The 14634-nt window shown below is 37.7% G+C and overlaps 1 protein-coding gene across 3 annotated transcripts in view; it reads left to right on the forward strand.

Moving 5' to 3' along the window:
* Nucleotides 1–14634, forward strand: part of SMS (spermine synthase) — a 61894-nt gene that overhangs the window by 36723 nt on the left and 10537 nt on the right. For 2 of the 3 annotated variants that reach the window (XM_014071826.2, XM_087726479.1), the window contains exons 7-9: nt 2705–2794; nt 6483–6533; nt 14192–14306. In XM_014071826.2, the coding sequence (XP_013927301.2) occupies nt 2705–2794; nt 6483–6533; nt 14192–14306 (256 nt within the window). The remainder of the gene's footprint in view (nt 1–2704; nt 2795–6482; nt 6534–14191; nt 14307–14634) is intronic. The other variant, XM_014071827.2, reaches the window with a different exon arrangement.

Consider the following 14634-nt stretch of genomic DNA (forward strand, 5'->3'; position numbering starts at 1 on the left):
AATGCTTTCAGCATTCTACCGACAATCTTTTTGTAGTGCAGATCTTTGTTATTGCCTAAAAATTTCTGTACGACTTCTTTAAATGCAATCCACTTTTTTTGAGGATCCATCATGGTATTGACAAACTCTTGATCAACTATAAGCCTTCTAATGTCTGGTCCGACGAACACACCTTCCTTCAATTTTACCTCCGACAGGCATGGAAACTTGGTGACCAAGTATTTGAAGCATTCTCCATCCCTTGGAAGTGATTTTACAAATTGCTTCATCAATCCCAATTTTATGTGGAGAGGTGGTAGAAGAACTTTATGGGAAGGTACCAAAGTTTCTCAGAGGACATTTTTTTCACTGACTGTTAGCATCCTCTGCTGCCAACTTTTCTTGGTCCAGTGATTTTGTCGATCTCGACTGTCCCATAGACATAGAAAACAAGGGTATTTGGTATACCCAGCTTGTTGCCCGAGCAGCATGCACAAGACCTTCAAGTCCCCACACACTTGCCAACCATGGTCTTCATGTTTAAGTTTACAAAGAACCAATTCCAAATTCTCATAGATTTCCTTCAAGTGTACGGAATGACCTACAGGTATGGAAGCGTAAAAACTGTTGTGGAGTAAAACTGCTTTGAGACTTCTTTTTGAAGAATCTATAAAAAGACACCATTGCTCTGAATCATATTGGATTTAAAATTGACCCATCAGACCTTCGACATCGATGCAATAAACCAACTTGTCTTCCTGGGCGAAGTAAGGAACGAACTCCTTTTCACGATGTCTGAACCATGAAGATGACATTGCTGGCAACAATAATTTCCTGCTTTTCAGCCTTGATCCGAGTAACTCAGCGGCATCTTTGGGAAGATTCAAGTCTCTTACCAAATCATTCATCTCCTCCTGAGAAAACAATTTTGGTCTTGTATTATCTTCAAAGTCAGAACTTGATTCGTCATCTGGTTCAAGTCTGACTTCACCTTCATCAGAGCTAGGTATCTCTTCCAAGGTAGCAGGGGGCTTGGGTACTGGTATATCTGTGCCATGAGGGATGGGACGAATTGCTGAGTAGAGATTGGGGTATGAAATGGAATGATTCTATTTGGAATTAAACCCTTTCACTTTGCATGAACAAAAGTAACAGTCGTTACTATGGTTCTTTTGCTCTCGCCATACCATAGGAATCCCATAATGGAAAGATTTTTTCTTACCCTTGAACCAGTTTTGGAGGTCCTCAACACATCATTTGCACACTTTATGATCTCCAATTTTTAGTCCAAAGTATGCAAAGTATACTTTTTTCACAAAGTCTGTAATATTCTGCTGTTGAGGACACTGTATATTCACCACAGATGAAACAGAAACTGTCTGGCACTTAATACACTTTCACGGAACCATAACATAACAGTTGAAGAATGACAAGTTAACATGAATTGCGATGAAAAAGTGTGAACAGCCTAGAACCAAGAACCTGATGATGATTCGTGCACAAGTGTGGCATGCAGGAGAGTGCAGCTCCGTGTCTGTACATGAGACGTCACAATGCTGGCCACGCCCCCTGCACTGACTGGAGATGCTGCTATCTGCCCTGTGTCTCCCTCTCACTGGATTCTTCAGGAAAGATTAATCCCTTCTACCATTAGAAGCACAGACTTAAAACTTGCATAGCTTATGTATATAGTGCTGATCATCAGATTTACAGTGCTATATTTTTTTTTACATAACTCGGACAAACCCTTTAAGGTTTTTTTGGCATTTTATATCTTAAATACAATTATGTGAATTAATTAATAGTAATTTGGACTTTAATTTTGGTTAAAAACCCATAATATAAAAAAATACCAAAAATTAAAAAAGAAAATTGATAAATTTGAAGACAATTTTGCATGTTGTGGCAAATCATGACATCTAGGAGTTTTTTCAATATTTTATTCAGCACACCAAAATACATGAAAATTAGATGAAAATATTCAAACAGCTTTTTAATCGCAGACCTGTGCTATTGGTTTATTATTTATCTTGATTCCTTAGCTTAGAGCATGTTTTAAAGCTTTGGCTATTACTTTTTATCTGGTTCAAATTGTATAACATTTTATAATTCAATTGAAGATTTCTTGCTACTTTTAAAATTGTACTTAAAAATTTCTGATAATCATACATTTTTTGTATGTAAGGTAACATCTTTAATCTGGACTAAATATTATGTAACAAATATACTATAATAGAGTTTTGTTCAGGCAATTAAAGGTTGCTTTACTCCAGTAATCCCCAACCTTTCTGGCTTTGCGCACTAGCAGTGTGATGGTGGGGAGAGGGGATGGTTCCATGTGAGCGAGTCACCCACCCCTTCTGCAATCTGCTACCAAGCCCGGGGTTGGGGACCCCTGTTTTACTCTATCTGGCAAGGAGAGAGAATCTACAGGAATGACCATCATATCTGTCAGTGGCTCAGTTCTAAGGATGGATGATACAATTGGATAAAATACTCCGATTAATATTAGGTCATATGTCAAAGAATTATAATAAATATATTTGCATTTCTAAGAATATTTTCAATTAAACTATTTGGCTCCAGAAAAACTGTCAACTTTTTAATGTTTTAGTGCTATGTTCATTATAAAATTTAGGCTTTTCAAGGCAGAAACAAAGAACATTATGAACAATGTTATAATAACAACAAAATGAGTTATTTCATTCTTATTGGTATCAAAAACATTGACCAAATGGTGATTGATGGGTGTCGAAAATACATGCGTAAAACATGTGGAGATGTCTTGGACAATATAAAAGGAGAATGCTATCAGGTATATATTTTATCTATAGCATTGTATAGTTTTCTCATAAAAGTATTTGTTTCTGGAAAGTATATAGAAATAAGTTCAATTATTTGTTATACACTTTCCTTTTAATATATAAAGCCAGTTTTTTCTGTTGATCTATTATCAATAACTGGTGATGTGAGCTAATGGTATGAATTGTATATATATGCGGGATATTATTAAAATAGAGCTAACTCTATTTTAATACAGCTAATACTATTTTAAATATGCAGGAGGTTTAACATTTTTGAACCACTGGGTTTTTTGGTTTGGTTTCAATTGCCATTTTTGTTTTGGGGGAGCAAAGGGAATTGTACACTGTTCTACATCAGTGGCTTTTAAATCTTGTAAATGAGTGAATGATAAATGTGAAATATTTTTGGAATAGGGGATAATGTCTTGATTGAAACATTGATGTTTTGTTACTAATAGCAATAGAATATATTTATTCTTATCTGTCATTATTTATGGCTATATGTGTCAAGGTTCCTACTGACTAATCCAATCAAGCCAGCAATTCAACACAATCAGATCTCTTTAAACATAACTTTATTGAATACATCATTTTGGCATGCATGGAGCAAAACGAGTTCCTGCTGTTTTCGCCTAATTAAAAAATGAATTCTTTCTTTCCCCCCTTTGACCAGGTCACATTGTCCAATTAGATGTTCTGTTGTCACTATGGCAATTCTTTCAAGCTCTTGCCAAACATCTGTTGAGATGACTTGATTCCCACAGAATGATTTCTTACTGTCTAGGCTGGCATTCCAAACCTCTTTCCAGTAACCCCCAATAGTCTGTGGCAAGCTGAGAAACAAAAAGATGGCTGTGACAGGAGGGCAAGTTTCCTGCTTCCAGTTTCAAAGTTTAACAGTCAGACCTCCCCCCCTCTAAAAAGTGGAAAATAATAAGTACACACGTTAGTTACTTCAGGATTTCCTTGCCCTCTAGAAAGGGTTCCTTGGCCTTTGGTGGTATTTCTTATGGAATTTCTCTATTAATCTATCTTCTCTCATATTTTGAGCTTTTACCCATCTAGCTTCTGACATTGGGTACCCCTTCAACTAGACTAGGTATTGGAGTTTCCCCTTGAATAATCTAGAGACCAGAATCCATTTGACCTCGTAGTGTTGTACGTAGGGGTGTTTCATTGAGGCTTATGGGGGGATGTGGCTGGAGTGGGCATGGCCGGGTGGGCATTACCAGCTCGACATTGCTCATGGCCAGGGGCACCTATGGTGGCCCTGGGGGAGCTGGGGGGATCCATTGTCTACAGCAGAGGATGGTGAGACCAGGGTGAGCGCCAAATCCTTGTTCACCAGAGGAGCCTTGCCATCCCTCTCAGGTTACACATCGAACCCCCGGATGGCGGTGCAGGCTGCCTAGAGCCCTGGTAAATTAAATGGTGGGCAATGCACTTATTGAAATAAGTATGGGTGTCAAGGTGCCAAGTAACAGCCCATAGGAAATCAAAAGTCCTTAAAGTATAGATGTATTAGGCCTGTTCTATTAGCACAACTGGTGAAAACCTGAATCTGAAGTCCCCCGCACTTTACCCACCCAGTTCAAAGTCCAAAGTTCTTCCTCACATTACACACATCCATCACATGCCCAAATTAGATCTCTCTCCCCATCTGGATGCCTCTCTCCATGCCTCTCTAGGTGCTGGTGAGTGTGTCCTTGGTTCCCAAGATAAAGAATGTTATTTTGGCTACATATCCCCTTCAGCTATCTATACTTCCCCCTTCCTTCCCACAGCTCCAGCCAGCCTCGCTGTGGCAACTCTGAAGATGCTCAAAGATGGCTCCTAGGTTGACAGGCTGCCCCTCCTCACGTAAAGAGAATGTCCTGAAAAAAGGAAAGAAAGATCATAGAGAATTAAACTGATCCCTTTCAGCCTCCCCAGCCCCCTCCAGGCGGCTCCAAGGTTTCCCTGGGATCTTATTGTGAAACTGCTTGACTAATCTGTCCACTTTTACATCCCAACACTTACCCCAGGTAGCCTCAGACGGGGTAGCCTTTCCAGTGAATTAACTCCGATGCAGACGTGAATCCAAATTTTTCTTCACTTCATAGTGGGTCTCCCCTTGAACTACCATCAGCTTTGGGCTGCCTGATGGACTGGCCTTAGCTGGGAGCCTACCACCAGCTTTAACAAGCTGCTATGAAAAACCAGATGCTCTTTTCCTAGCAAGCGTGAGAGGCTAAGCTGCACAGTTACAGGGTTTATCACTTTAGCTATTGGGAATGGACCCCAAAACTTGGGTCCCAGCTTCCTACTTGGCAACCTCAACCTCAAGTACTTTGTTGATAGGTACACCTTGTCAACTTGGAAAGGGAGCTGAGGGGGGGAGTGGCACTTGTCAGCTTGTGCTTTATAGGTTCTTGCCCCCTGCACCAGGGCTCGCTTGGTGTTTTCTCACCCCTGCTTCAAGGACTCCATCCAGTCACTCAGAGACATGGATGATGGTGGTTCCGTTGGCAGCTCTGGCATGGGGGTAAATTCCATGCTACTAGTAATCTGGAACGGGGTCAGGGTAGTGCTGTGAATAGTCAGTGAATAGATTCTTCCCCCCTGGGATGTACTTTAAGTCGAAGTTGAATCTCTTAAAATATTGGGCTCAACTGACGCTTGGAGAAGAGCTTTCGAGCCATTTTTAGTACCTCCCAAGTTTTTGCGATCAATCCAGACCTCAAATAACACTTTTACTCCCTTCTAGAAAATGTCGCCAGGTGAGCAGAGCCCAGTGGATGGCATAGGCTTCCTTCTCACACATCGCCCAGTGCTCCTTGTTGAGCTTTTTGGAGATATAAGCACAGTGTTTCAGCTGTCTCTGGGGGTTCGCTTGCAACAGCACCTCCGCTACGGCCACATCACTGGCATCCGCTTGGATCATGAACGGTTGCTCTAGTTCAGGGGTGCCTAAGGATCGGAGAATAGTTTTTTTAAGAGCCTCAAAGGCTTGCTTGCAATCTAGGGTCCAGGCCAATTGCTGACTTGGTTTCAGCTTGGGATCCCCCCTCTCATTTTTAAATTTCCTGAATGGGAGTACCACCTCGGCAAAAGCGGGAATGAACTTCTGTAAAAGTTGGCAAACCCAAGGAAGCTCTGAAGCTGCTTGAGAGTGCATGGGGGTTGTCAGCCTAACATGCTTTTTACTTTCCCCAGGTCGATCTCGACCTCATCGTTTGACACTCGGTAGTCCAGGTAGTCTAGGGAGGTCTTGTGGAACTTGCATTTTGATAGCTTTGTGTAGAGCTTAGCTGCAAGGAGTTTCTTAAATACTTGGCACACTAGTTTGACATGTTCCTCTAGGATCTCACTGAAAATGAGACTGTCGTCCAAGTAGACTAGGACTCCTTTGTAGACGTGATCATGCAGCACCTTGTTGATTAGCTGCATGAAGCCTGGGGGCCTCTTGTAATCTGAACGGCATTACTTTAATTTGGGAGCTGCCTAACAGGCAGTTAAAGACTGTCTTCCAGTCATCCCCTTCTTTAATGCAGACTCTGTAGTACGCTTCCCGTAGATCAAGTTTGGTGAACACCTTACCCTTTGTTAGGTGGGCTAGCATGTCCTTAATTTAGGGCAGGATGTTTTCCACACACAAGGTGTTAATTCCACGGAAATCCACACCGATCCTCCTTGAGCCATCTTTTTTTCCTTAAATAGCTCTGGGGCTGCAACCCAGGACTTGGCTGGCTGGATAAAACCACTCGCCAGGTTGGTGTCAATATAACTCCGTAGCTTGACCAGCTTCCTATGGGTCATAAGAGTACATCTTTTTTTTAAAGTTTTTTTATTTTTTCATTTTCATAACAAATAACCACATGTATACTGTACATAATCAACATTTAAAAATATTATTAAATATTTACATCAATTTGTCTTACCATCAACCCCAAAAATAATTATTGGCTCTTCTGCTCTCCATGCACCATATTTGTACCCTATCCATCACTTCTCTCTCCTCACTACCTCCTTTCTTCCCTCTGACTTCCTTCTCTTCTTTACTTTCCCTTCCCCTCTCCTTCTCCTCTTTCCCCTTTCTATTCCTTCTTTCTCTCCTTCTCTCCCCCCTGCCCTCTCTCCTATCCCTCTCTTTTTCCCTTACCTCTCTCCTCTACTCCACACTCTTCATCTCATTTACTTGGTGTATTTCAGCTTCTGAGCAAGCTCCATTTTATGTTGATGGTATTTATAATTTCATTTCAATAAACATCTTTAGTTTTAACATATATCCTTTTTTTTAAAGAAAAAAAGTATACATATATAGCAATTACATTTTAACCCCCCCCCCCAACCTACTTTTGGCTGGAATGTGTGGACCCGGTTACAATTCCCAGCTATTCTCATAATAACATTATATAGTTATATATCATTACACACCCCAAATGTTTAGTTCTGTCTTTATAATCTCAAAATTTTTCCACTGTATGTTTCATGTTCCCCCTCCATTTTCCATATCTTGACTTAGCTTACCTTTAATTGTCTTTAAATAACAATCTTACTGTTCAATGTTCATTACAATTCCCTTAATCTACTATGTAGAATAACAAGCAGTACACACCTTACTTTGTTCATCTTCTTAAAAATTCTATATGCATCCATATTTTGTATATTTTAACCTATACTTAGTTGTCTTTCCATTGTCATATTCATTCAATTAGCAACTCAGTTTAATTATCATGTATAAGAGTGAATCACATACCTCTACTTTATATTCTCCACTTGACAGTTTCATATGTATCCATATTTCATATATGTTAACCTTTATTTAATTATCTTTCCATTTTCATATTCAATCAGTTAGCAACTCAGTTTAATTATCAGGTAAAGAAGTAAATCACATACCTCAACTTTATATTCTCCACATAAACAATTTTTAGGTATCTAATTTCCTAGTAAGTCTTTTGTCCCAATTCTCTATTCCTGTCTCCTCCCTTTTCTTTCTTGTGACATGTCCACCCTCTTCAATTTTCCCCAAACCGCTGTCAAACCCAGTGTAATCTTTTATCTGCTTTTTATTTCCCTTTATTGGAACATATCCCCCCTTCAGTTTTCCCTATGCTACTATCAAACTCAGTGAGATCTTTTGTATGCTTTTTATTTTCCACCATTTCTACCACTTTATTATCCTCCCCCTCTTCTTCCTTCACTTCCTGCTTCTCCTCAGATTCTGACTTTAAAATTCTATTTAAATTTAGTTTTAATGATTTATGCACATTTTTATGATTTCACATAATTCTTCAAATTCCCACCTTTCCATAGTGTCCAGTTCCAAAATTACAGTTACTTGTACAGTTAATTATAGTTTAAATCCCACATTTTAAGGTTCTTCTTATTTCAGAGTTCTGGTCCACCTTAAATTCTGATTCAGCTAAAGTGAAGAGGAAGAGAAGAGGAAGAGAAGAGGGATACATCTTGATCTCTTTGCTTTCTTTGTTCTTCCCTCCGGCAAATAACTTCGTATTTTTTCCGCTCTTGATTTTTTCCCACTTGTTACCTTCCACCTCTCATTGATTAGAGTTGCTTAAAATATATTAATTGGAACAAACTTGAACAAAGCAAGTCTCCTTGGTATGTTTTTAACTTTTGTTTCTCCTCGCCTCCCATTTTTTTTCCTCCCATTTTTTTTCCAAGTTCTGATTTATGTCAGTTGGTTAATTAAATCTTCTTGCCAAGTTTCCACATTTCCTTTTATAACTCTTCAAAAGGAAAAAAAAACTATTGAATGTTCTCAAATTTTCCCACTCATCTTCTAACAAGAGTCAAGGTCGGGCCATTCTCCAGATGTTGTTGCTTCTATTCTGCGTATTAGGCTTTGTGTGTATTAGTTTAGCTTTCCTTGAATATACTGTGGCTATAGTGTTGCAATGCTTCACTTTCTCCAGTAAGAGTTCTTCTCTTATTCCCAAATCCCACATTAAGCAATCTGTCAAAAACAGCTGATTATCCAATAAATCCAGGGGTTTAAAAATTCAGATAAACAAATAAATTCTCCCTAAATTCACTTTCAAATTATTTGACCTTCTTTCCAAGCTTTCTGTATTTTATAGCTTATCTTGGGCTTTTTTCACCTCTTCGTTTCCGGTATTTTTTTCTCTGTTGTTAATTCGCTGCTGTTTTAAGCTTAGGAATTTTCTTTTCATATTCTTTCTGTTATTGCAAGTCATTAGAGTAAAAGTTGGTAATTATCAATGTTCTGTCCATACATTGCTCCGGTACAAATCTTGGGTCCCTATTGTCCCAGCTTCGTGATTGCCAGCAATGGCGGTCATGCCTGCTGCTGTTTGGGAGACCTAGCTTTGGACCTAATGAGGAATTTACGAGTTCCTCGTGGCCAGCGAAGTGCCTCTCCTCCATTCACCTCCCCTCCAAGGAGTCTATGACCCCGAAGGGAGTCTCTCTGCAGCGGTTACTGGCTGGATTTCACAGGGCTCAGCAGAGCCTACTATTTTCCAGTCGTTCTCGCCATGGCTGCAACCAGAAGTCATTATGTTCTATTGCTTATATTTGTGTTATGTTAAATTCTAGTATGACATGGTCCCTCTCATCCAAGGTTCCTGTGGTTTCAATTCCCACTTATCACTTGTTCTCTGTTTGTAAGAATTAAGTCCAGTATGGCTTACCCTTTAGTTCCCTCCTCTACCTTTTGGACAACAAAGTTGTCAGCTAGGTTGGTCAGGAACCTATTCAATTTCTCACTTGGTGCAGAATTAGTCTTTCAATTGATGTCAGGGTAGCTGAAGTCCCCCATTACTAGTGTGTGTTTCCTGTCAGAGTGTGCACAATGTGACTATTTTGAGACAACCCAGGTTAAACAGTCAGGGGTATGAAATACTGTTTGCTAGAGGACAATACACCATCAGGCAAGGTGTAAGTGTTCATACACAACCATTCTCCTGCCTTCCTTGAATGTACAGACCATCCTACTTAACCCCTAATGCACAAATTCTTTATGGGTATTGGGTGATGTCTCTTTTCTAAGTGTTTGCATGTTTTCTTTGAGTGGGAGGTTGTGGGTCTGAGTATTTTCAAATAGGGGGAGCAATTGGTTGCTCAGTTTTAATGGGGCTGCTTCTGATTGGGTTAGATTGGGCAACAAGGGTTTGTTAGATGTGTGCTGCTCTTTCTTTGATTATTGTGTTTTCTATGTATGACATACCTCCATTTGTCTTCCTCCAAAGGTTTATCAGCAGGGTCAAATCTTCTGGGAGTTATTTGTTCATTACTTAGTTTGATTTGGGTATAGCTTTCTTGCATATGTTGGAATTTGGCTAGAGTTGTCTCTAGATCCCTTACTTTTTCTTCTAGGAGTTCACATAGCTTACATTTAATGCATGTGTAATTTGGGTGTTCTTTGAGCATAAGTACATACATGGAACATATATTGCATACTACAATAGTATCAGTCACCTGTTCCATGAGTTTTTTTTTTTTTTGCTGGTTCTTTTAAGGGTAAAAAGTTTTGTATCTTTTTTCTATCCTTTTTTCTGCCTTTTTGTGCTTGTTTTTATACCTTGTTATTTATTTTACTTGTTTACTATTATGTTAGTTTTATTTAACCATCTCTTCCTTATATTTGTAAAAAGTTTTTGAGCTCCAGTTCCCGCTATCTTATTATTTAAGATTTGGCTTATTATTTATTATTATTATTTTAATTCATGTTTTATTTGCAGTTTTCCTTTCACACCATACATATTTGTGGACAGTGTATCGACTGGGTCCTTTTTAAACATTGCTAACAATAATAATACAAATAAGTATGCATAATCCTAATCTTCCAACTTCAACAATACCATTCTCTCTTTATAATTATCATTTTCCCATTAATTCACTTAAACATAAATAACATTTCTTTCACCATATATTTGTTATCCCCTTCTAAATCACTAATATTTAATATTTTAAAAATTACTCATTATCCCACCATAATTTTAATATCCCAAATGTCTAGGACTACTAATAAGGATAAATATTAACAAAATTTAAACAATCCCGGGATTATATCTCAAAGCCTCCACAATTTCTAATCCTTAAAAGTTTAAATTCATAATATATTTTAACACACTGTTAATATTAATAATACAATTAGATTACATACTCCTAAATTTTCACCTTCTAATAAATTCTATTATCTGTTAGTATATATGCTACTATTTCCCTATTTGTATTTTCTACTTTTCCATTTTATTAACATATTTTACCACTATCCATCATCTCTTAATATTTTTAGAGTTCCATCATTTGTTGACTTTTTAATCACCCCTTTATTTCTCTCTCTTAGAATTTTATAACTTTTTTTGATATTTTTATACCCACTGAATATTTCCTTTGGGTTGTCCTTTGTTTCTTTCTGCTGTATCATTTGAGCACCCATCAATAAATCTTTCTCTTTTTTAAAAAAAGCGATTTTTTTCTCTCTGTTCTATAATAAAGGAATTATCTATTTGATTTCCACTTATCAATCCTTTCTCTTCATTATCTTTATCTTCTTGCATCTCATTTAAATTTTTCTCTTCTACTGCTTCTTCCAATTTCTCATCTGTATTTTGAATATCATGTTCATCTTTTTCCCCCAGTTGTTGAAAGACTTCTACAATCATTTTTTATCTTTAGACAATCCCCTTGTCTCCTTATTGTTCTTTATAATTTTGTGCATGCTTTTGAGCATCAAAATTATTTCTTCATATACTTCTATTATCCCCTCATAATTCATTTTATAACGATCTGATAGAAATTACTCAATATACCTCTATGGTTTCAGCGTCTCAATATTTAAAAACTCCAACATTATTGCCAAATAATGCCAATTATTAATAGGATTTGCTCAATCCATTGTTATACCTCCAAATCTCCTAAATTTATCATCTTTAAAGTTCTTTAGTATTTTACAGCCTTTTGGTTTTCCAGTTATTTGTCTTCCCAATTGTCCAAATTTTAAACCTATTTAACTTTTCTTTTCTCTTTTCTTCTATCACTTTTCTTCTTTTGCCTCATAGAATGTTCTGTCAAATAACATTAATAATCCAAATCCAAATTAATCCACTAGATTTCCTCCAATCCTTCAAGTCCACAATCCAATAACCAGTTTCTTTTTTAAATTTAATTTTTTTATTTAAACAAATCTTACATCTTTTATCAAACAGTGTCATCTGAGTACAGTTTTGTGTCATATTTAACATGTACTATCATTTTAATATAATTTTATCTTTCCATTTGCCTTTCCATTTCAATTACATTTCAATTCATCTTCTCCCCTATAAATCTGCTTTGCTTCCCAACTTATTTAATTTTATATCTATTTTTGTCGATATTTATTTTTTATTTTATTTATTTTTACCCAGTGATAAAATCTCCCACATATATTTTAGTATTCCGATTCTTCCTTCCCTTTAATTGCCAATGTTAATCTATTTATTTCTGCACAGTCTAATATTTTCTTAATCACCTCTCCCTCTGAAGGGATTTTTTCCATTTTCCAATTTTGTGCAAATACAATTCTAGCTGCAGTTATTACGTGAATAATCAAATATACATTCTCTTTACTATATTTCTCTGGTAAAATACCCAACAAAAACAACTCTGGTCTTAAATCAACATGTTGATGTGTCATCTTCTCCAACCACATGCGAATGTTTGCCCAATACTTTCTTACTTCTGCACATGTCCACCAGATATGATAATACGATCCCAGTGTCTGATGGCATTTCCAACACTTGGTTGATTTGTCTTTAAACATTTTTGCCAATCTTTCCGGTGACATATGCCATCTATAAAACATTTTATACATGTTCTCTTTATATGTTGTTGCCATTGTTAATATATAATTCCTTTCCTCTGATTGCTGCCACTTATTCAGCTCTATCATATATCCAAAGGTTTTTGCCCACGCTATCATTGTTTCTTTTACCTGTTCTTCTAATTTAATACATAATAGATAATTATACAGTTTTTTGATCATTCGGTCTTCTGTTCCTATGAGTATTTCATCCAGTTCTGTCAATTCCAAGTAAAAACCATACAACTTAGCATCCTTTTCATATCTCAATTGTATTTGCAATTTCATACTTAATAATATTTTTCATCTTAATAAGGTTTGGATATATTAATGCTTCCATTGTTGAAAGCCACATTGGTATTTTCAAATAATGTTTTTCTCTAACTTTCTCCATACTAATAATAAAGCATTTCTTACATAATGACTCTGAAAATAACTATGTATCTTATTTTTCCCATACCATAAAAACACATGCCAACCTAGTTGTAAATCATGTCCCTCCAATGTCAATAACCTTGTTTTTCTCAATACAATTCATTCTTTCATCCATGATGGTGCTGCTGTCTGGTAATATAATTCCCAGTCCAAACCCTCCTCTAATTCTTGCATCTTGTAACATTTTTATGTTAATTCTCACTTTTTTCCATCTCACCATCCTTTTCTCCATTGCTCCCGCTGCTCTCAGGCTCTAGATCACTCTGCTGCCTCGTACTGCTGCTGGCTCTCTCTCCTCCCTGTTGCTCTGCCGTTGCTTTTTTGCCCTGAAGCCACATGGCTTCCATTTGCTGTCCATTGCACCGGGGATGCTGCTTTCACCAGCAAACAGGGCTACCTGATATTCCCCAGCAAACTTGTCTCTCTTCTCTTCCTTCCTTCCTGCTCTGTTCTCTCATTGGCTTGATGATCCACAGCAAGTTCTCCTCCTCCTCTCTGCTCTGCTCTGCTGTCTCACCAGCTTGCCTCTTTCTTCTCTGCCGATCGTTGCACTGTCCTCGGTCACCTGCCCTCTCTGTTCCACAGCTGTTTTTCCTCCCTGCTTCATAGCTGGCTCCACTCACACACTGGCTCGCCTCTTTATTCTTCACTGGTTGGCTTTGCTGCCTGCAGTTGGTTTGTCTCTTCGCTTGCCTCACTTTGATGGGCCTTGGTTTCTTGGGTAGACCTCTTGGGTGCAGCTGGGCTTCTCTTTTTAATTTCTCCAATCTTCCTCTCATTTTCCTTTCTCCAGTCTTTTTTCTTTTTCTAAGACTTATTTTTCCCTCACCACCTCTCCTCCTACTGTTTTTTTTTAATTTTAGTAGCAACTTTTAAGCCTGTGATGTAACTATGCTTCCTCTGTTGCCGCCAACTTCAATCAAGACTATAATCAAGACTTAAGCTGTCTTGAATATAAAGAACAAATGGCAATCTTTGAACAATGTAGATTTATAAGAGGCCTTACATGGATACTAGTTCATTATTTTGTGGGTGACAGAACAGTTGAATTGATGAAGAGTTGGGTTACTTCATTCATCATGACTACTACAGAAAGTGCTAGTTAGTCACCTTATGGACATCATTATTATGTTAAGTAGACAAAATGTTACTACTTTTTTAGGTACTAATAGAAGATTGTATCCCAGTCCTGAAGAGATATGCCAAAGAAGAAAGAATGTTTGATTATGTAATTAACGACTTGACAGCTATTCCAATCTCCACATCTCCAGAAGAAGGTTGTTTTTTAAACTTATATTGTATTTCTTCTGTATTTTCCTATTAAAAATAATACTTTTGGGGCATTTTTCTGAATAAGTTGAAAGCTCAAATTGGGGAAGAGAATTGTCTATTTATGCAGATCTGCTTTCAACAGACTTAATCCAGCCTCCATGGGTTCTAGTGGAAAATCTGAAGGGAGGACCAGACATCTCACAACAGTGGTTAGTGTGCAGTATGCAAGGATAGGAATGGAATGTTTAGCCATGGACCCTTGGCCACACCATCTTTGCCCCCAACCACCCACTTCACCCATTTACATCCAGTTTTCCTCCTCCGCTGGCCCTT

Source organism: Thamnophis sirtalis, unplaced genomic scaffold, assembly GCF_051295495.1.
Source record: "Thamnophis sirtalis isolate CommonGarterSnake01/CBP01778 unplaced genomic scaffold, rThaSir2_p1.2 scaffold_12, whole genome shotgun sequence".
Lineage (NCBI taxonomy): Eukaryota > Metazoa > Chordata > Lepidosauria > Squamata > Natricidae > Thamnophis > Thamnophis sirtalis.